Below are 21,661 nucleotides of genomic sequence, written 5' to 3' on the forward strand. Positions count from 1 at the left end.
TTCTCCCCACATCCTCTCCAACAGCGGTTGCTTTTGTTCTTTTGGATGTGTGCTAGCCTCTGTGGTGTGAGGTGGTATCTCGTGGTTGTTTTGATCTGCATCTCTCTGATGATTAGTGATGTAGAGCACTTTTTCATACAGCAAAATCATTTGTTGTTATCACTTGTTATCCCGTTGATCTTCGATTGCTCTAGCAGGCGTCAGTAACGTCTCCATTCTTCCCTGTCGAGTGCTAGTTTAGCCCAATGATGTCTGCTCACTCCAAAAATGGGAAGAGCCTCAAACCATTCATTCAGGGTTTTGACGAAGAAATCTGACCATCTCATTGGTGGGCGGCCACGCGCTCTTTTGACGTCCTGTGGAATCAAGTTGGTAATAGCTCTAATTCAGTGGTCGTCTCTGAATTGCATTATGTGTCCAGCCCATCTGATTTTCGACGCCTTGGCAAAAGAGACAGCGCCCTTGATTCTTGACCATCAACAAAGGTCAGAACTCCAGAATCCTTCTCTCACTTGAGTGAGACGTGATAGTCCTAGCATAGCTCTTTCGATTCCTCTTTGGGATACCCGAAAGTGTTCTCATCCTGATTGCATAGGGCCCAGGTCTCTGAGGCGTATGTTAGTGCAGGAAGAATGGTGGAGTCGAAAAGATGTGCCCGGAGCTGGAGGTTCTCCATCCTCTTAACCACTTCTCGATTCTCTTGAAGGTGTTCCACGCTGCTCTCTTCTTCCTTCGCCGTTCTGGCACCAAGTCGTTCCTCATGTTGAGTTCTCGACCCAGGTACACATAGCTGCTGCATTCGGAGATGTTCATGCCATTGAGAGCAAATGGAGCATCAGGGACTAGTTCTTTTTTCATGAGCATTGACTTGTTGACATTCAGCTGCAGTCTGACCTTTCCACACTAGAGGTCGAAGTCGGCCAGCATTTGTGCTGCTTGGCTAATGTTTGGTGTTATGAGAATGATGTCATTAGCGAAGCAGAGGTGGTATAGTTGCAGACTGTCTATCTTCACTATTACTGGAACTTGTCATTCCAGTCGTCGCATGATGTTCTCAAGGGTGACACTGAAGAGTTTCGGTGAAATGGTATTGCCCTGTCGAATCCCTCTCTTTATGTCAGTGATCACTTCCTTGTAGAATGGTGAGATCCTGGTGGTGAATCCGCAATATAGCTTGAGGAGGATCTTGATGTACTGAGTTTAAACTCCCTGTTTGGCTAGGGCTTCGATGACCACTTCAGTCTCAATAGAATCAAAGGCCTTCTTTAAGTCGATGAACGTTAGACAGGATGGCATCTTGAACTCTCGCAAAACTTCAATGAGTTTGATCACTGTGTGGATATAGTCGATCATGCTGAATCTTTTTCAGAACCTGGCTTGCTCACATGGTTGTCCTTCATCTAGTGTTCTGCTTGTTCTATTCAGGATGACTCGAGTGAACAATTTGTAAAAACAGAAACAGGCAGATTGGGCGATATTTGCCGATGTCGTGAATGTCTCCCTTCTTATACAACAGAACAGTTTTGCTGGTTTTCCAGTGGGACAGAACCTTGCATTCAGACAGGTAGCGTGTGAAGAGCCGGGCCACTGTATTGATGAGTACTGGCAGCAGATTCTTCAGGTGTTCGTGTCTGACCTTGTCTGGACCGGGTGCTGTACATGTCTTTACTGACGAAATGGCATGTCAGATTTCGGAAGGGAGGACATTGGGAACGACATATCCATCCTGTGGAATTTGGTATATGGGCAGGTGGACATGGCTTTGGAAGAGATCCGAGTAGAAGCTGTGAATAATCCTCTCCATTGCCTTTCTGGAAGATGGGATAATCCATCAGGATGTCGGAGGGCAGTCACCTTGGTCTTGTAGTTGGCGAAGGACAGGTGAGCGTTGCGAATACTTTTCCCGGCTTCTGCTGCATTGGCCAACACTGCTGCTCTTGTCTCTTTGAGTCTTCCTTTATTGCTTCTCTGCACTGCTTTGCGAGCTCGGACGTTAGCTTGTGGTTGCCTGAGGCTCGTGCCAAACCACGTTGACGAATGAGCTCGAGAGTTTCCAAAGACAGGCGTCTGTTTGTGGCTTTCCCACTCTCGGCATTCTTCCACAGTCATGGAAGTGCTGAACCAGCGATTGTATTCCTTGTTGATGTTGTCAATGACGACATCTTCCCACATTGATGCAATAGTGCCAAAAAGCTCCCAGTTGGTGGTCATTCTGGGAGTTCTCTTCTTAAACTTAAACTTTGCAGACCTTTCTTCCCACTCAGTGAAGTAGAATTTTGCACGGAGACGGTGGTCAGATCCTTTTTGGAATTTTGGGACAACAGCAACATTGGTCAGGCAAAACCTTCGATTGAATATGATATGGTCAATTTTGTTGTGGAACTGTTCACCGGGAGACTCCCATGTCCAACGTTTAGATTCGGCCTTCTGGAACTGTGAGTTACCATGGATGGTCTTGGTTGACATGATGAACTCAAGACAGTCTCTCACCCTGTTCGTTGCATTCTAGGCCATGGGACCCAATGTGGAGTTCTTCAAGTGACCTTCTCGGTCCTATCTTGGCATTAAAATCACCGACAATGATCTTGTAGAAGGTGTGGTCTTCTTTGTAGAACTTCTCCAGCTCCATGTAGAACTTCTCAATTTCTTCTTCATCATAGTTGGATGTTGGTGCGTAGACGATGAAGATAGAAACTGCCAGCAGTGAGCCACATCTATTCAAGCGTATTTGTCTGATTCAGGATTTTAGGCATTCGAATGAATCAATACTCATGGCCAAGTTTGTGTTGACAAGGACACTGACGCCATCGACGCCTCTGTTGTCGCATGTTCCAAGGAACTGTTCTTCTCCAGTGTCAAAAATGGCATGATGGTGATTGATGCCTTCTCGTTTCTGTCAGACCAATGATGTCATAGTTGATCTTCTGCACTTGCACCATCAGGTCCTAGATGGATGCTTCTGATGCCAGCATACGTGCATTGAAAGTATAGATGGTCATTTTATTCTTTCTTCGTTTTGGCAGTCTAGTTCGTCCCTGAGATTTTATCGGCCTCTCCTTGCTCATCCTTCTTAATGCTACTGTATTGGGTGCTCTTTCAGTGTCAGGCGAATGAGGCCCATTGTTGTTACTATTTTTGGCATATCAAATACGTGATGGGTAGCATGTCAGGCTCTGCCGTGCAGGCGGGGTACCCTTGGTAGCTTGCTGGGCTCTCTGAGAGGGATGGAGGCTTTTAGGGCAGCCTCCAATCGCTCCTACAGGTGTGATCCATGGTTTACACCATATTTGAAGCCCATCAAATATGGTGCACAATTATGGAAAATGGGTATTAAGTGTCTTATGCCTCTTTCGTCTGGAAAGTGGCCTGGAGTGTGGTGGTGGCTAGGTGGTAAGGTAGTGAAGGTCGCGCTTCTGGGAGTTTGCTTTTAAGTCTCTGGATGTTGGCCATTGATGGGATAACATGGCGCTGGGGGCATTCCCTGGGTGTGACTGCCTAGCTACTGGGGAATGGGAAATCTGGTTGAAAGAGGCCCAGTCCCAATCTGAGCAGGCTTGGAGGTCTCAGCCCCGGGTCCCACACACCTGGGTTCCTCTGCTGGTTCCTTCATGTGTGAGGCTCGTCCAAACGTGTGGAGAGGAACGTGTTGAGCATGGCTGTGGCTAGGCTCCAGAGGTCTTCGGCCACTGGGAGCTCTGCTCAGGCTAGGAGGGAAGCTGGAGCCCATCCCCTCCGAGGGACCCCGGGGAAAACAGCCAGGTGCGGGCAAGAGACTCTGCATCTCTGGAGGTACAGCAAAATAAATAAATTTGTAAAAATTAATCTCACTCAGGGGCTCAGGAGACCAGGGAGATACCCCTGGGGCTCAAGCCCAGGCTGTGCCTGCAGGGAGCCCAGGTTTGATTCCTGGTGCTTCCTTGTCCCTGAGCACCAAGCAGAGAGTAGCCCCAGAGCACTGCCAGGTGTGGCTCCCAAACAGACAAAAATTGCAATGATAATGCATCACTCATGGAACCAAAATCGCATGTTAAAGTATTATCAGGTTAAATCTCAAATTCTATTTCTTCTCTTATTTTCTCTTAATTTCCTGTTTGTCTAAAATAAATTTTCTAATCCAAATAAGTTTTTCTACATACACTCCTGCTATATTAATTTCCATGTTCTGTTATTTATTTTTAGCAATAAATAGCAATAATTTTATTTGTTGGTAGTTACAATTAATGCTTTTTTTTTTTTTTGCTTTTTTTGGGGGTCACACCTGGTGATGCACAGGGGTTACTCCTGGCTCTTTACTCAGAAATTACTCCCTAGCGGTGCTCAGGGAACCATATGGGATGCTGGGATTCGAACCTGGGTTGGCCGCGTGCAAGGCAAACGCCCTACCCGCTGTGCTATCGCTCCAGCCCCCAATTAATGCTTTTACAACTGATATGTTCTTTAAAAATTCACAAGAGGCTGTATTGTTAGCATTTTATTGTTTAAAATATAATCACCTTCCCGGGCCAGAGTAATACTACTCTAGGGGGCGTATTTGCTTTGCACATGGCCAACATTCCCGGCATTCCATGTGGTCCCCTGAGCACTGCTAGGAGCAGTTCCTAAGTGCAGAGCCATGAGTAGCCCCTGAGCATGGCTGGGTGTGACCCTAAAAGCAAAAAAAGAAGGAAAAGAAAATTCCCTTCCTTATAAATTAGTAATAAATTAGTAATATGAGTAATTCTCCCATTTTCCCTATTTAGTGGAAAACACATTGTTTTCTTGGAGATTCAGAAAGTGCAGAACTCGAGTTTAACTTGACCCGAACACTTCTGCACCTAAGTGTTCCTTTGATACTTCTTTCATCACAAGCTTTTGTTACAGTTTTCCTGGCCTAGAGGTGCGTGCACCCAGATCCTGGTGACTCCCATGCCAGTTTGACATTAATTGGGACGTGCATTGGCAGACCGGTGGGCGTGCGCGAAGCTTGCAGGACGGTGTGTCTGCCCTGCCCGTTCAGGTCTCGCCCGTCTTTGCTGAGTCCAAGGCGCATCCTTGTTTATGCCCGCCAGATGACCAAGCCTTGCTCTCCGTCTGGTTAGCAGCAGTTAGGTGCATTTGCCCGACTCTGGAGTAGGGGTCACACTCAGGCACAGGGGAATCAGGCAGCAGCCTTCTTTCCACTCGGCTCTGTGACTAAATGAATCGAAGCACAGGCTTGGTACTTGGCGCTCTTTTTTTGGGGTTAAATTTACTTTGTAAATTTCTAAGAGTACCTCTCCGATGTTAACTGGCTGGTTATCTGTGTGCGAGTTGTGTATAGACAGTAATGACTTTTCATCTGATTGCTTTTCTAGATATTTCCAAACATTATAGTCAAAAAGCAACCATTGAGCATGAACTTCCTACAGCAACACAGAAACTCATAACAACTAATGACTGTATCCTGTCATCAGTACTAGCATTAGCAAACGCAGCGGGCAAGGTAACCCCTCTCTGCTTTCTACCAACATTAAGCAGTTCAGTCTTTAAATATGCTTCTTTCTCTTTGTTTAAAATCACGAACAACATAGGAAGACTGACTGATCTATAAAATTATTGTAGAATATCGAGCTCTTTTCTGTAATAAAATTGTTTGCCTTTTTTCCTCCCTACCCAGCAATTAAAACAATATTTGTGATGAGTAAGTAGGACACTTTCTGTGTATGTTTTAATGAGAAATTTGGTGACCTGTAGAGTCTAAATTATCTGTAGATCCTTGTATATATGATCTGCTTATGTAAAAATTAAGGATGTACATACCTATAATAACATCTCTATTAATATTTTTTCTCTCATATTTTGTTTGTTTCTCCCCCTTCTCCCCCTGCCACCCGTGGAAGTGGGTAGTTTGGATGGCAGCTGGCAGTGCTCAGGGATGACCCTGGCACCATATGTGGCTCCAGCCGGGGTTGGCCATGTGCATGGCAGGTGGCTTAGCCCTGTTGATTTGGTTTTTGTAATACGTCTTGTAATGCCGCTACTGTCGTTGTACATATTTAGTATTTTTTTCTCTTTTTAAAGATTGACTAATCATACTTTGCAATATTCAGGAATTTGAGGGGTTCACGTTTCTATGTGAGTATTACATAGACTCAGTTCTGTGTATGTAACCCCTGTCGTTCCCAACACAGCGTTCCAGCACTTTCCCACCAGTGAAAGCCCCTCTGCGTGGCTTCCCATCCCAGGCCCCTCTTTCCATCTGCTAAATTACTGTTGTTTTCACCAAGTCTAGGTGCGACTCTCTTGTTTGTTTTGGGTTTTTGAGTTTTAGCAAGTAGCAAGTATTTTTAAGGTCACTTTAGCATATGTCTTTCATGATATGTCATCGAACCCTTAGTATTAGATGGTGACATTTTGCATCACTAAGAAATTTTTGTTAGAAACCAACTGAAGTGCAATTTCTTTCAATTCCATCTATTTCCGGTGGTCCTGTGGCATTCCTGAGCCTACAGACCATCTGCGCTGCTCCTCCTGACGCTTCTGGTGATGGAGTGCTCCAAGTCTTCCCAGGGCCGATTCTCATTTGAGTCAACTAAGAAAAGTTATTGTAGGAAAAGGAATAGAATGTTTGTGTTCTCTGCTGAATGTTGATAAAAGAAAGAGAGAATGTAGGTATATTTACGTCTGTGGCTTTTCATGAGATTTCTGAAATAACAAATACCTAGATACTTCATAGCTGCCTTAAACCCTAACCATTAAGGTATAATCTTAAGGAAGGGTGATTTGTTTTTTTCACTTTGAAATTTTTATAAATGGTTTTTAAAATAAATGTGAATTTGTGTTGGTGGCAGTTTGATGTTTATAGTATGTAATTTAAAAAGCCTCAGTAGGGAAGTATCAGTTGTATGTATTAAAGAATGTTTGGGAAATATAGGAATATTAGAAACAGGAAACAAAATAATTCTCCCTGTAATCTACCATGATTTCAATATAAACACTTAATGATTATTCATGTCAGTCACAAGGAGTAAGTAATTCTAAATTGTTAGAAGCTGCATTTTCTTGAATAATATATAAAAATTTTATTTGACAGTCATTAATTAAAAATAAGGTTGTTTTTAGACCATTAGTGACTAATTGCTTTATCTGGGGAGGGGAGTGGCCATACCTGGCGCTGCTTTTAGGATAACTCCTGGTGGTACTCAGAAGAACATATACCAGGGATCGAATCAGGGTCAGCTGTGTGCAAGGCAATTGCCCTACCCACTATACTATTGCTCTGGCCCTAATTATTTTATTTTTTGAGCAGTTTTTGCCAAGATAAGATATATTGTTTCATGGGTCATTTTTTTCTTATTTCTTAAAATGGGATTTTCTGTTCCACATTCAAGGCTAAGTGCTTTCTCATCTACTTTAAATTGCATTTATATGCTTTTTTTTTGGCCAGGGATCATTCTTGGCATGGCTTGAGGGACTCTGGGATGCCAGGAATCAAACCCAGGTTGGCTGTATGCAAGGCAGATGCTTTACCTGCTATATTTTCTTTCTGACCCCTCAGACATTTTTATCACATTTCATACAACACAGTAGAATTAAATTCATGGTTCAATAAAAATATTGTCATAGATCTTTGTTATTGCATTTATAGATTTAACATTTGCTAAAATGGTAGACATTTTTAGCAAATGTTAAATCCAGAAATAACAAGCATTTACTGAATTTTTAGTCATGTCTATTACATTTCTAATTCACAAATTAAGATTGACAATTTAGAGAGAGAGAAAACATTTAAGATGTTTGTCATGTCTTGTGTTGGAGCATGAAATATTCAAAGCTAAGATGCAAATAAAATATATAAACTAAACTGGATATTTAGAAGCAGTGGAAGAAATTAATGAGGTAAACAACTCACAAACATCATCTGCAATAAATCAAAATCAGTCTTTGGTTTTAGGAAGAACAGAAATTGTCTAAATTAAAGCATGTCAGAAGGGGCTGGAGCAATAGCACAGCGGGTATGGCGTTTGCCTTGAACTCGGCTGACCCAGGTTCGAATCCCAGCATCCCATATGGTCCCCTGAGCACTGCCAGGAGTAATTCCTGAGTGAAGAGCCAGGAGCAACCCCTATGCATCGCCGGGTGTGCCTCCCCAAAAAAAACATGTGAGAAGCCTGGCCTTAGCACTTGTACCGGTGTTCTCTTTTTATTATAAATCACTGCCTAGATATTTTCTTCAAGTAAGTAAGTGGGCTGTGGTCAGGTATTAAAATTTCATTTTCATCCCCAGCATCTTGACTCTACTCCAGAATCTCTTAGATAGAGACGCTATTGGAAAGAAAACTCTGTCTTCTTGTCACACTGTTTAGATGGCATCTTTCTTCAGCAACAATGTGGATCACTTCGCTGCTTCGCTCAGCTACGGGCCCAAGGCCGCCAGTGGGTTCATCAGCCCCCTCTCAGCCCAGTGCATGCTGCAGTACAAGAGAAAAGCCGCCGCCTACATGGAGGCCTTGAGAAAGGTTTGTGCCGTGAATGTTTAGATCGGGACACGCTGGGAGGGTCCCAGAGGACACAGGTGTTCCCACAGGGTGCTGTGTCGGCCATGTGCGGTCTGGGGAGCCGGTGGTGGGTGGGATTGGCAGGACCCGGGAAGGAGGAGGTGACAGAGGCCCACTGCGATGCTCAGGCCTGTTGGGCATTCATGCCCGTGGCCAGCCTCGTGCCTGACGTAGAAGCCAGGAGGAGCCAGGCCTCAGAATGTCTCACCCTTGGAGAAACAGAAGAAAATTGAAATATATTTTAAACTTCTTTCTGAATACGTTACAAATATATGGTTGGAGACAGAGACAGAATTTTTTTTTTATTGAATCACTGAGATTTGCAGTTACAAAATTGTTCACTCTTGGGTTTCAGCCATAGAGTGTTTAACACCTGACCCTTCACAGTGTACATGTCCCATCACCAGTGACCTCAGTTTCCCTCCTGCCCCAGGCCTCCTGGCCCCCAGCCTGCCTCTGTGGCAGGCACTTTTCTTCTCTGTCTGTCTGTCTCTCTCCCTCGCTCTCTCTTTCCATTGGGCATTATGGTTTGCGGTACAGGTTCTTGAAGGTTACTGTTTTTATCCCTTTACTCAGTATGTCATTTCTAACTATCACTGTCGGGACTTCTCTGTCCTCTGCCCTCCCCCGTCCACCACCTGTCGAGAGCTTCCATCTGTGGGCCAGACCTCCTGGGCCTTGTTTCTACTGTCCTGGGGATTGGTCTCCTGCTGTGTTTTTATGGCCCACAGATGAGTGCAGTCACTCCGTGTGTGTCCCTCTCCTTCAGACCTGTTTCACTCAGACGATACTCTCCACGTCCATCCATTTGTGAGCAAATCTCGTGACTCACCAGGTTTTCCTGGTGGCTGCACATGTGTTACATGCAGGAGGTCCTGTTGTGTTTCCGGCATCACATGCTCTCTTAAGCACTGCCTGGAGTGGCCGCCGAGCACTGCCGGGTATAGCCAGAAAAAACAAGAGCAAGCAAGCTAAAAAGAATGCATGGTCATTGTAAACAAAAGCCAGACAATACAGAAATCTATGAAAAAAATGTTTGGATGCTTAACTCTATTAGAGTATATGTGTATCAAAAAAAAAAATGTTTCAGTGCATGTGCACACACGTACACATGTGCAGGGTATAAAAAGCAGTGTTTTTGGAAACTTACACTGACCAGGAATCTTACTGCATTGTGATGTCTCTACAGCCAACATGCGTGTACCCAAATATAGACTGCCATCACTTACATGCCTCTATGCCAGTGTTTAATAGTTTAACCAGTTCATTACTGGTGGCTATTGAAATTTGCATGTTTCTCACCATTATCTGTAATTCCATAGTGGATGTTTTTGCACATGCAACTTTATATACTTGTTTTTAACCTTTTTTTTTTAAACCCTTTTTAAACCCTTTTCTTCTTTTTTTATCCTTTTGTTTCTTTCTTCCTTTTGCTTTTGTTCTGTTTTGCTTTGTTCCTCTTGGCTTTCTCCTGGCTCTTGTACTCAGGGGTCACTCCTGGAGCTGCTCAGGGGATCACCTGTGGTACCAGGATTGAACTCGGGCTGACCCTGGGTAAGGCAAATGTCCTACCCATTGTACTTTCTCTCCAGACCACACCACTTGTTTTCAGTTTGGATTGGCAACCATTCCTGGTGGTACTCAGGACAAGGAAAGGGGGTGGACATGCCCGTGAGGGCAGGGGCAAAGATGAGAGCCGGGCCTCCCGGGCACTTTGACTCAGCCAGGCGGGGATCAGATGGACGCTGCCCTGAGAAGCAGACAGTGGGGCCAGAGGTGCCGTCTCTGCAGTTGGTTTTGGCAACAGAAGAGACTGCACAGCCTGCTGGGAGCTGGGACTGGGGGGAGATGGCCACGCCCCCACTGAGTGGGGCCCAGGGAGGAGCTGCTGTGCCTCCACTGAGCAGATGTGAGTTTGGGGGTTTGAAAAAGGTATTTGTCGATGGCAGGACATTATACACGGATAGCCCTACCGAAGGCGCCACTAAAAGCTAGAAACAATAAACCCACATGTACAGTAGCAGGCTGCAACTCCAGTGCACAGAAATCTGCTGTGACATTATAAATAATGTGTAGAAGAGCAAGAAAATTTTTAAAAGCTGATCCATTTATGACTGTGTCAGAGAACTCTAAGGTCAGTTTAACAAGGGAGGTGGAAGACTTACTTAGTAAAAACAAGTAAATCATTTCTAGAAGAAAGAAGACACAAGAAGTGGAAGCATGTTCCTTGTTCATGGATGGAAAAGATCAACGTGGTTAAAATCATCCCTTTACCCCAGGCAGCCTACAGCTGCAGAGTAATCTACAATACGGTTTCTCTAAAACTTCCCGTGGCATTTTTCAGTGACAGACAACAAATACTTTTAAAACTTACATGAAACTATAAAACTCTCAGAATAGTTCAACCAGTCCTCAACAGAAGATGGAGGCTTTGCATTCCCCAACCTTGATCTTTTGTACAGAGCTGAGTGATCAAAACTGCATGGAGCTGGAATAAAGACAGACTTTCAGGTGAACGAGTTAGAACTGGGGAGCCAGAGACAAACCCTCCTCTGTCTGGGCAGTTAATTTATGACAGGGGGCACTGAGGTCCATGAAGAGGTGCAAGGCAAGCCTCTCAACAGATGGTGCTGGAAAAATGGACAAGAACATGCAGAAAAATGCAGTGAAGCCACTATCTGCAGTGTACGTGGAGCACTGGAGCACTGTATCACTGTCATCCTGCTGTTCGTCGACTTGCTCGAGTAGGCACCAGTAACATCTCCATTGTGAGACTTGTTACTATTTTTGGCATATCGAATACGCCATGGGTAGCTTGCCAGGTTCATCTTCGTATCCCCTCTCCATTGTAAACGGAGATGAACTAAAAATGGATTAAGGCCCTTGGTATTGGGAGCTGGAGGGAGCACAGGCATGAAGTGACTTGCCTTGCATGGAGCTTATTCTTCTCAGTCCCAGGCACTGTGCCTGGTTCCTCAGGCATTGCCAGGAGAGAACCCAGTCAGAGGGCCTTAGTGCTGCTCGGTTTTGCCCAAGTCCCTCTCTCATTGCGAAAAGAAAAGAAAAGAAGGAAGGAAGGAGGGAGGGAGGGAGGAAGGAAGGAAGCAAAGGAAAGAGAAAGAAAGGAAGGACAGAGAGGTTTTGCCCAAGTCCCTCTCTCATTGCGAAAAGAAAAGAAAAGAAAAGAAGGAAGGAAGGAGGGAGGGAGGGAGGAAGGAAGGAAGCAAAGGAAAGAGAAAGAAAGGAAGGACAGAGAGGAAGAAAGGAAGGAAGAAAGAGAGAGAGAGAGAGAGAGAAATAGAAATGAAGACTGGACTCATCACAGCAGAGGTGTCCTTGGTGGCATGACCCATTGGCCAAGAAGGCAAAAGAAGAAGCAGATGGGCTCCATCAAACTGAAAAAAAACACAACAAAACTTCTGCACTGTGAAGAAATGAAGCCTGAAAGTGACCAACTGACCAGGGTGAAGTATTTACATGCCACTCGTCAGACACAGGAGTAACAGCCAAGATACAGAAAGCAACCTCAGGGCTGAGTAACAACAAAAAACCTGCAGAGGAGATGACAGGCACATCCTCCAAAACTGCCTGCACATGGCCGATAAGCAGGAAAAATGGTCATCAGGACTCGTTCCCTAGGGAAATGCAGATCAAAACAATGATCTATCACCTTACAGTAGCCAGAATGGTCTGTCAAAAAGTCCAGCAGTTAGAGATGCTGTACAGCAGGTGGGTCACTTGCTTGCATGCAGGTGACCCTGGTTTGTCCCTGTGACTCCATATGGTCCCCTGAACCCTCCAGGAGTGATCCAGGAGTGCAGAGCCAGGAGTTATCCTGGAGTACTACTGGGTGTGACCCCAAACCCAAAACAGACAAACAAAAAGCCCAAAAAGAAACTAAGTGCCGGTGGGGGTGTGGTGAAAAAGGAACTCATTCCCTATTGATGGGACTGTTACCTGGGTCGGCCTTTCTAGAAAACTGTTTGGAATCATCTCAAAAAATTAAAACTAGAGCTTCCATATGACCTCTTTCCAAGAACACAATGTCATCCTGAAAGGGCATGCGCAAACCTATGTTTGAAGACTTGGAAACAGCCCGAGTGTCCCACAACAATGAGTGGATAAAGAAATTGTGGGATATATACACAATGGAATACTACTCAGCTCTGAGAAATGGTGACGTCTTGCAGTTTGCTGAAACTTGGATAGAACTCGAGGTAGTCATGTGAAGTGAAGTGAGAAATGGAAAGAACTACTGGTATTCCACTCATTTGCGAATATAAAATAACCAAGCAAGGGACCAGACCGCCGCCAGTGGCAGTAAACCCTGATCTGTGGCCAGTAGAGCTGAGAGCTGATGATGCAGAGGCTGTTTAATGGAAGGAACTTGGGTGCGCTGTGGAGGGGTCTTGGCACTCTGCTGGTGATCAGGGTGTGGCAGCCTGCAAGTATCAAACAGTAATATTGTTGCTATTGAAGAATACTGTAAAAGGAAGTACAGCTATACTTACATCAGGTAACATTGGTAAGAAAGGGCAGTAAAGGACTTGAGGCATGCAGCTGACCACCCTTGGCACCGTGTGGTCCCGTGGGTGCCAGTGGGAGTGCCTCCCGCCCCCTGCCAAGGTACTAAGGACTAGAGAGAGCTCCGTGGCTGGATGCGTGCTTGGCATTTGGGAGATCCATGTTTGATCTTGGTTGATGGTCCCTTGAGCACAGCAGGGAGCAACCCCTTGCCTCAAGCCTGGAGGAGCTCCTGAGCACTGTTAGGTGTGGCCCAAATGTCCCCCATACCCCCAAATTAATGAAATAATGCAATATAGTGATGGAAACTATTTAAGTGTCAAGGGTTTAATACAAAAAGATTTTAAACATTGATAGATATGTACCAAACTAAGTCATGGGTGCAATAATAAGGATTTTAGTAACCCATTTGCATCTACAGACAAACTAAATAGAGTAAATAAGGAAATAGTGACCTTAAGTGACAAACTAGAACAAATGAGTTTAAAAGAGTCATCTATAGCACATTTAATTTTGAACCATGAAATTTGAACCTTTTTTTCAGAGTGCACATGGAACTTGTTTCAACGGTAGACCATATGCTGGAGAATGAAACAAGTATTCCATAAACTTATGATTAAAATCATAGCGTTTCCTTTCTGATCTCAGTGCTGTAAAATTAGAATTCAGCCACAAAAGAAAATCACTAGAACCTCACACATGTGGCGACCAGACGAGTGACCCCTGTGACTTCCTGGGAATGCTGTTCTCTCTAGATCTCACGTTCTCCTACCTCCTACCTCATTCACATTTGTTCCCAGAGTTAGAAAATATATATATTCTTTAGTCTCCTCACTGACTGAAGAATTATTCAACAGGGTGAAGCTATGTATACAAGGTTTTCCTGCTTTCTGTTCATTGCTAATTTCTTTGATAGCACTGCAGTTCAGTGAAATGCTTGATGCGATTTTCATCTTCATGAAACTCGTGTTTGTTTTGTGTTCCCACATGTGATCTGTCCTGGAGGACATTCCCTGTGCATGTGAGAAGAACGTGGAATGAGCTTTGGGGGTTGGAGAGCCTTGTGGCCGGCTCCTGGAAGGTTGCGTTTCTGTATTGCTCCTGCCTGGTTGCTGTGTGCATTGCTGAGATGAGAGAAGCGTGTTCCAGCTCACTTCTGCTCTCAGTGTTGCTCCTGATGGTTTTGTCCCGTCTGATGATTGTTGATTTTGATGGTCCTTTGTGCACTTCTGTTCTTGACTATTAAGTCCTCTGGATGGATGAAGCCCTCAATCATATTAATGCCCATCTGTAGGATAGCATTGGGTGTGTCCTTTCAGCCTTGTTGCAGGGAACTTAATTTGCCTTAAAGCCATGTCCTTTCTGTATGGACACAGGAAGACAGTTAATATTATGCTTTGTAACTTGGGAGCTGATTGACTCCAATAATATTTATTCCTGGACATCTGCTTTCTCGACTCATTTGCCCTTAGTTCCTAGCACCCCCAAAGCAGGGTCCCGACGAGGGACGAAATAGACCCAGGGCAAGTTGTGAGCTACCCTGGCATCAAAATGAGCCAGGCCAAAGCTCCACAATACTCAACTATAAGTTGAGAGCATGGTCATAGACAAATGCTGTCATGATCCAAAAGTAATGACGAGACTAGGACCCTGCTGGGGTTAGGAACACTAACCTGACCTGAGGACTGTGGTCTGGAATATATAGTGAATGTCCTCAGGAAGAACCAAACTTTAAGTCTGATATATCTCTTACTGTGCTCATACAGAATGACATTGTTAGAAATATTAGAAGTAAATTTACTATAACTATGTAAGTGGATTACTAGTTGAGGAAAGAAGAAAGTGACACACCCTGGCTGGGATCCCGCCCTTAAGTGGATCTCCTAGTAATCTGGAGTAATCTCCTTAGATGAGATTTTATCCTTGAGTTGATCTCCTGGAGGAGTGGTCTTACCCCTCTTTGTTGATTTGTTAATGTTCAACCCACCTTTGTGTCACCACCCTGTGTGATTGCTATATAAACATGACTGTAAGAGAACTAGGGAGAAGACACAGAAACAGAGCACAAAGCGAAAGAGAATCAGGGAGTCATCGGAGCCAGAAGCAGGGGAAAGAAAGAGCACAAAGCGAGTGAGAGTCAGAGTCAGAAGTAAGGGTCAGAGTCAGAAGTGAGAGTGAGTGGGGCTCTAGAGAGAGAAGCAAAAAGGCTCTGAAAAGAGAGATCGGAAGAGACCAGAGGAGAGACCACAGAGACACAGAGGTTGGAAGAGATCAGAGGAGAGACGACAGACAGTCAGAGTCAGAGAGACAGACAGAGGAGAGCATAGTGGCACACACAGAAACCGAGCACAAAGGAGGAACCATCCCGATCTGGTCCATACACAGTGGCTCGAGAGCACTGAACTCGAGTAGAGAGTGAGCGAGCTGCCCTGAGAACCCTCGAACACACACATCATCACACATCAGCCTTCCGCGTGCATGTGTTTATATTATTTACGCCCATCTCTGTCTCTTTTTACTTTTTTTAGGTCCAGGATTATTTTATATAGTGTAGCATGATATAAGTATCTACTCTGCCTTATTTTGGCAACCATTTGCCTGGTTGATTTTTTTTTTTAATTAGTGAATCACCGTGAGGGTACAGTTACAGATTTATACATTTTTGTGCTCATGTTTCCCCCATACAAAGTTCGAGAACCCATCCCTTCACCAGTGCCCATTCTCCACCACCAGTAAACCCAGTATCCCTCCCCCCCTCCCCAGTCCCGTCTCCCCCCACCCCAAACTGCCACTATGGCAGGGAATTCCCTTTCGTTCTCTCTCTCCCTGATTAGGTGTTGTGGTTTGCAATAAAGGTGTTGAGAGGCCATTGTGTTCAGTCTCTAGTCTACATTCGGCACGTGTCACCCCTCCCCCGCATGACTTCCGACCACATTTTACTTGGTGTTCCCTTCTCTGAGTTGCCCAGAATGAGAGACCAGCCTCCAAGCCATGGAGTCAACCTCCTAGTACTTATTTCTACTAATCTTGGGTGTTAGTCTGATAGTCTATTATTCTATATTCCACAGATGAGTGCAATCTTTCTATGTCTGTCTCTCTCTTTCTGACTCATTTCACTTAGCATGATACTTTCCATGCTGATCCACTTATATGCAAACTTCATGACCTCATTTTTTCTAACAGCTGCATAGTATTCCATTGTATAGATGTACCAAAGTTTCTTCAACCAGTCATCTGTTCTAGGGCACTCGGGTTTTTTCCAGATTCTGGCTATTGTAAACAATGCTGCAATGAACATATAAGTGCAGATGTCATTTCCACTATACTTTTTGGCTTTTCTGGGATATATTCCCAGCAGTGGTATTGCTGGGTCAAATGGGAGCTCAACCTCTAGTTTTTTGAGAATCGTCCATATTGTTTTCCAAAAGGGCTGAACCAGTCAGCATTCCCACCAGCAGTGTAGAAGGAAGGGTCCCTTTCTCCCCACATCCTCTCCAACAGTGGTTGCTTTTGTTCTTTTGGATGTGTGCTAGTCTCTGTGGTGTGAGGTGGTATCTCATGGTTGTTTTGATCTGCATCTCTCTGTTGATTAGTGATGTAGAGCACTTTTTCATGTACCTTTTGGCCATTCGTATCTCTTCCTTGGAAAAGTTTCTGTTCATGTCTTCGCCCCATTTTTTGATGGGGTTGGATGTTTTCTTCTTGTAGAGTTCAACCAGTGCTTTATATACCATTGATATGGTTGATTGTTTTTAACCTTTTGATTTGAGCCTTACCTTGGTAGGCAAATTACCTTGGTAGGTGAGTTATTTCAAAATGTATTTTAAAATTGCAATACAGTATGCTAATTGTATGTTTATCAAATGAATCTTTTATGGATAGCAGAAGCCTGGAGTTTTTCTTTTTCTGACCCATCTTACCACTGTGCCTGTTTATTGGTAAGCCAACCCAGTGACTTTAACTGCTCATTTAAAAATATTTCAGTTCATCAAAATAGCTGTTGTGATTCTTAAAGGGTATGTAACTAATAAACAGCATCCAAAATTGAGCAACAGTTATGAACCAGTTCTAAAGAGAATTATAGAAGTCACCATTGGAATGGCAAGTTTAGAGTGGAATGGAATACACCTCCCTTTTTGGAATAACCGACTAGTTCAAAAAATGTAACAGTTCATTAGCCTTCTAAGGCCTGAGCAAAGCAGTGAACAAGCTGGACTTCCAATCTCACAGACCACTAACGGAAAAGTAAAATAACAGAAAAGATAAAAAAATGTTCTTCATTCTCACTAGAATATCTGTGAAAATAAAAATGGAGAGTCTTAGAGTGTATAGTTTAAGCATATCTGAAGATGTGCTTATATCATATCTCCTAAGACAGGGTTACCTTAGCAATCAGCACACTGTGTTGCAAAGTTAAAATACATTTTGAAACAACTCACCTGCCAAAATAAGAACTGTTATTTTGATAGAAGTAAAATATCTATCAGGAGTACCTGGGATGTGGCTCAGAGGTGAGACTGCTACCTTGCCTGCATGAGACCTGAGTTTTATAGATTAAAAAAAGTACTTAAACAATGTTAGAGATAGCCATGTAAAGATAGTCAAAGTTGGAAATGATTTATAATAAAAAAAATTTAGGGGCTGGAGAAATAGCACAGTGGGTAGGGCGTTTGCCTTGCACACGGCCGACCCGAGTTCGATTCCCAGCATCCCATATGGTCCCCTGAGCACCGCCAGGAGTAATTCCTGAGTGTAGAGCCAGGAGTAACCCCTGTGCATCGCCAGGTGTGACCCAAAAAGCAAAAAAAAAAAAAAAATTTAGACAGTGGTGATCTATGCAAGTCAATTTAAAGGTTGAAAAGAATAACAAGCTTAACAGAAAAAATCTAAACTAGCTCTAAGATAGGGTAATAAGTAACATGTGAGACTGTTAAATGTGGTTAGAGGTATCTCCTGCCAATGTATATCTTAAATTCTAATGCCCAAAGTTATGATATGGACATTAGGGATTTAAGATACAAAGCTTTGAGATGGAAGCCATTGACATCTAGTAAAATTATCAATGTAAAGGAATCATTACCATTTTCTCTGTGAGTATTCTGCTTGTTGTTGCAGTATTTCTTTTTGGTTTTAAACTTATTTTATATTCTTCTCTTGTCCTTTGATTTAAATCTTATTTTGTCACCAGGTTTCATTTGTTTCTTCTAAGATTTTTAGATTACCATGAAGTGTACAATAGACTTTTAAGCTTGTAGCCAGTTTTAAATTGAAAACAAGTAAATCTTGGTTTATTCTCAGAGTCCCCATTATTTCTTTCTTCACTCCCAGATGTCTTTGGGCCAACCCCCACAGCAAGGTTTCGAAATGCTAGTGGACACAAACAATTGGGGCTGCACTCAGAAAGCTTTTGTCCAGCAATATAAAATGTAAATAGGATGAAAAGACAGCTGCTGAATGAGGGAGATATTTGTGCATCATTATTTGTTAGGAGTTGGTTGGTTGGTTGGTGGTTTTCGTAGTCCATAATTGAACCCATACTTAGTAGTCTGTGTTCTACTATCATGCCACATCTGTCCATTATAATAATGGGTTATTATTTCAAGGTATATAAACAGTGAACACAACAAAGCAACCCAGTCAGAAATTGGCAGAAGGGCCAAAGAGATAATTCAGTGTTAAGGCACTTACTTTATATGCATATGGTCATGGTCCCCTGCACCCGGCTAGGAGTCAGCCCTTAGCATTCTTTCCCCAGTGGACAGAAGATTTGACCAGCATTTCCGAAAGCCATATGAAAAAAGCTCGTCAGCTCACTGATTATTAGGGAAATGCAGATAAGAGGACAAGTGAGGTACCATCTCACACCCGGGGAATGGCTTCCAGCAGAAGCAGCAGTAGTGCTAGAGAAGGTGCGAAGGGAAGGGCACTTGCACCATTGCTGGGGGGAGTGGAATTTGGTGCAGGCATTTCAGTACGGAACTTCCTTGAGAAGCCGAGAGCTCTCATGACCGAGCTCACTTTTGGGTGTCTGTAGTCTAAAGACTATGAAGACATCAACACAGAAATGTTTAACCCATGTCACCGTTCAGCGCTGTGTTATCCTCACAACTGGAATATGAAAGCCTCCTGTCCACAGATGATTAGCTACAGACAGTGTAGTAGATGTAGAAGAATACTAGTCAGCTGTTTTTTAAAAAAGAAGAAATTTTTTAAAAAGAAGAGAGTATCATGCTAAGTGAAATGAGTCAGAGAGAGGGACAGATACAGAATGACCACACACATTTGTGGAATATAAAGTAATAGAATGGGAGACTAACACCCCAAGGATAATAGAGACAAGGGCCAGGAGGATCACTCCACAGCTTGGAAGCTGGCCTCATGTGCTGGGGGAAAAGGCATTTGGGATAGAGAAGGGACCTCTAAGTAAATGATGCTTGGAGGGCTCGCTCGGGATGGGAGATAAGTGCTGAAAGTAGACTACAGACCAAACATGATGGCCTGTATTGTACACCATAATACCCCAAAGGAGAAAGAGTAAAAGGAAATGCCCTTGCCACAGAGGGGGGTGACAGGAGGGATGTTGGGAACATTGGTGGTGGATAATGGGCACTGGTGGAGGGATGGGTGTTTGATCATTGTATGACTGAAACGTAATCACTAAAGTTTGTAAGTCTGTAATTGTACCTCACAGTGATTCATTGATAAAATATTATTTTAAAAAATAATAAGAAGAAAATTTCATTTGCATATTAATAGGAGCATAAGGGGATTATGCAAAGTGAATGTCATAGGAAAAAGGCAAGTATCAAATTATTTCATTAATAAGTAGACAATAAAATAAGGAGAAACCAGCGAATAGGTAGTATCAGCATAACTAAGATTAGTGGAAGAGAGAGGGGGAAGTGGAGACAACGGGAGGGTTACTGTCACTGTCACTGTCATCTGTTGCTCATCAGTTTGCTCCAGCAGGCACCAGTAACGTCTCCATTGTGAGACTTGTAACTTTTTTGGCATATCAAATACACCACGGGGAGCTTTCCAGGCTCTACCGTGTGGGCGAGATATTCTCGGTAGCTTGCCAGGCTCTCCGAGAGGGGCAGAGAAATCGAACCTGGGTCGAGGCGTGCAAGGCAAATGCCTACCCTGCCCGCTGTGCTATCATCGCTCCAGCCCAATGGGAGGGTGGTTGATTTTCCTTGGCATGTTGGACCACACTTGGCAGTGCTCAGGGCCTGCTTATGGCTCTCTGCTCAGCCCACTCCTGGCAGTGCTTGGGGATTGAACCCGGGTCAGATACATGCCAGGTAAGCATCACTCTGCCATGTCTCCGGCCACAGGAACAGTGTTTTAAGTAACGCACAGTTCAGCTCTCTTTAACCAGTTTCAGAACATCGGGTACGTGCTCATTTATTCTTTAGCTGATTAAAAAGTAATAAGTAATAAAAATAGTTAAGCAAGAAGAGACTTGGATCAGAATCTAATGAGGAATTCATTGCAGCTGTCTGGGCAAGAGATGGTAAAGGTGTGAACAGAGACAGGCCACAGAGAGGAGCAAATTGCTGAAGCATAGAGAGAAGTAATGTGTTAAAGAGATTTAGTAGTCAAGGAAAACAAACGCTTTGGTCTTTGTGGATTAGGCACTTGGCAGAAAAGACACCTACTTGTGCCTTTCTACACAATGTCCATTTCTGTGATAATAATCCCCCCATACCTGCTGGACAGTCTTATATGCCACCTCTGAACGGAAGCAGCAAACCCTGGTTAAATGGATCCATCAGTCAGTTAAACAGTCCCTAGATTGAGCATATACGCTGGTTCTCAGCACTTCAGAGACAAGGATTCCTTACGGTTTCCTCACTTGCTTTTCTCTAGTATTGAAGTGGAGCACCCTTCCTCAAGTTATCGTTTGTATTCATACTGTTGATTCTTTGTTTGTTTTGTTCACGCCCCTCCCCTCAGCCTTTTGCTCCCTTCGTGTTACCGTTCCGACATGGACCCACACTCGTGCCTGCCCCTGGTGTCAGCGTGTCTTGTTCTCTGCATGGCTCGGGCTGCAGTGCTTGCTCGATGAGGCCGGCTCTCCTTTACTCATGCTGCTTGTGTAGTCTGAGTGCAGCTTGCACAGTGCTGCCGGGGGTTACTCTTCCTGGTCACTGTGCCCCCCTGCATTGTACCCATTTGTGTGCTCACACACCCCTGGCTGCCGTGGAACCAGAGGTTGCTTGCCAGGTGTGAGGGATCACAACAGCAGACCCACTGCACAGTGCTCTCTATAGGGAGGCACCAGGAATCGAACTCCTGGCCTTATGCTTGCACGGTAGGTGGTCTAGCTACTAAGCTATCCATTGGGGGTCCCCTGTTTACCTGGTTAAAGAGAAGGAGTCCTTTGAGGCCGGTGAGATGGGATGGCAGGTAGGGCGCTTGCCTTGCATGCAGCCAACCCGGGTTTGATCCCCGGCATCCCATATGGTCCCCCAAGCACCATTAGGAGTGTAGAGCCAGGAGTAACCCCTGAGCATTGTGGAGCGTGGCCAAACAAAATTAAAGACCTAACAAACAAATCTCCGATTATTTGGGGCTGGTGGCTAGTCCAGTGGAATGCTTTCCTGGCACACACCGGG

The 21,661-nt window shown here is 44.2% G+C and overlaps 1 protein-coding gene across 1 annotated transcript in view; it reads left to right on the plus strand.

The window, feature by feature from the left end:
* Nucleotides 1-21,661, plus strand: part of PPP1R21 (protein phosphatase 1 regulatory subunit 21) — an 86,757-nt gene that overhangs the window by 48,519 nt on the left and 16,577 nt on the right. Inside the window, exons 14-15 of the mRNA XM_055120211.1 lie at nucleotides 5,334-5,461; nucleotides 8,325-8,477. Of these exons, the coding sequence (XP_054976186.1) occupies nucleotides 5,334-5,461; nucleotides 8,325-8,477 (281 nt within the window). The remainder of the gene's footprint in view (nucleotides 1-5,333; nucleotides 5,462-8,324; nucleotides 8,478-21,661) is intronic.

The sequence above is a fragment of the Sorex araneus genome, chromosome X (genome assembly GCF_027595985.1).
Source record: "Sorex araneus isolate mSorAra2 chromosome X, mSorAra2.pri, whole genome shotgun sequence".
NCBI classification, from domain to species: Eukaryota; Metazoa; Chordata; class Mammalia; order Eulipotyphla; family Soricidae; genus Sorex; species Sorex araneus.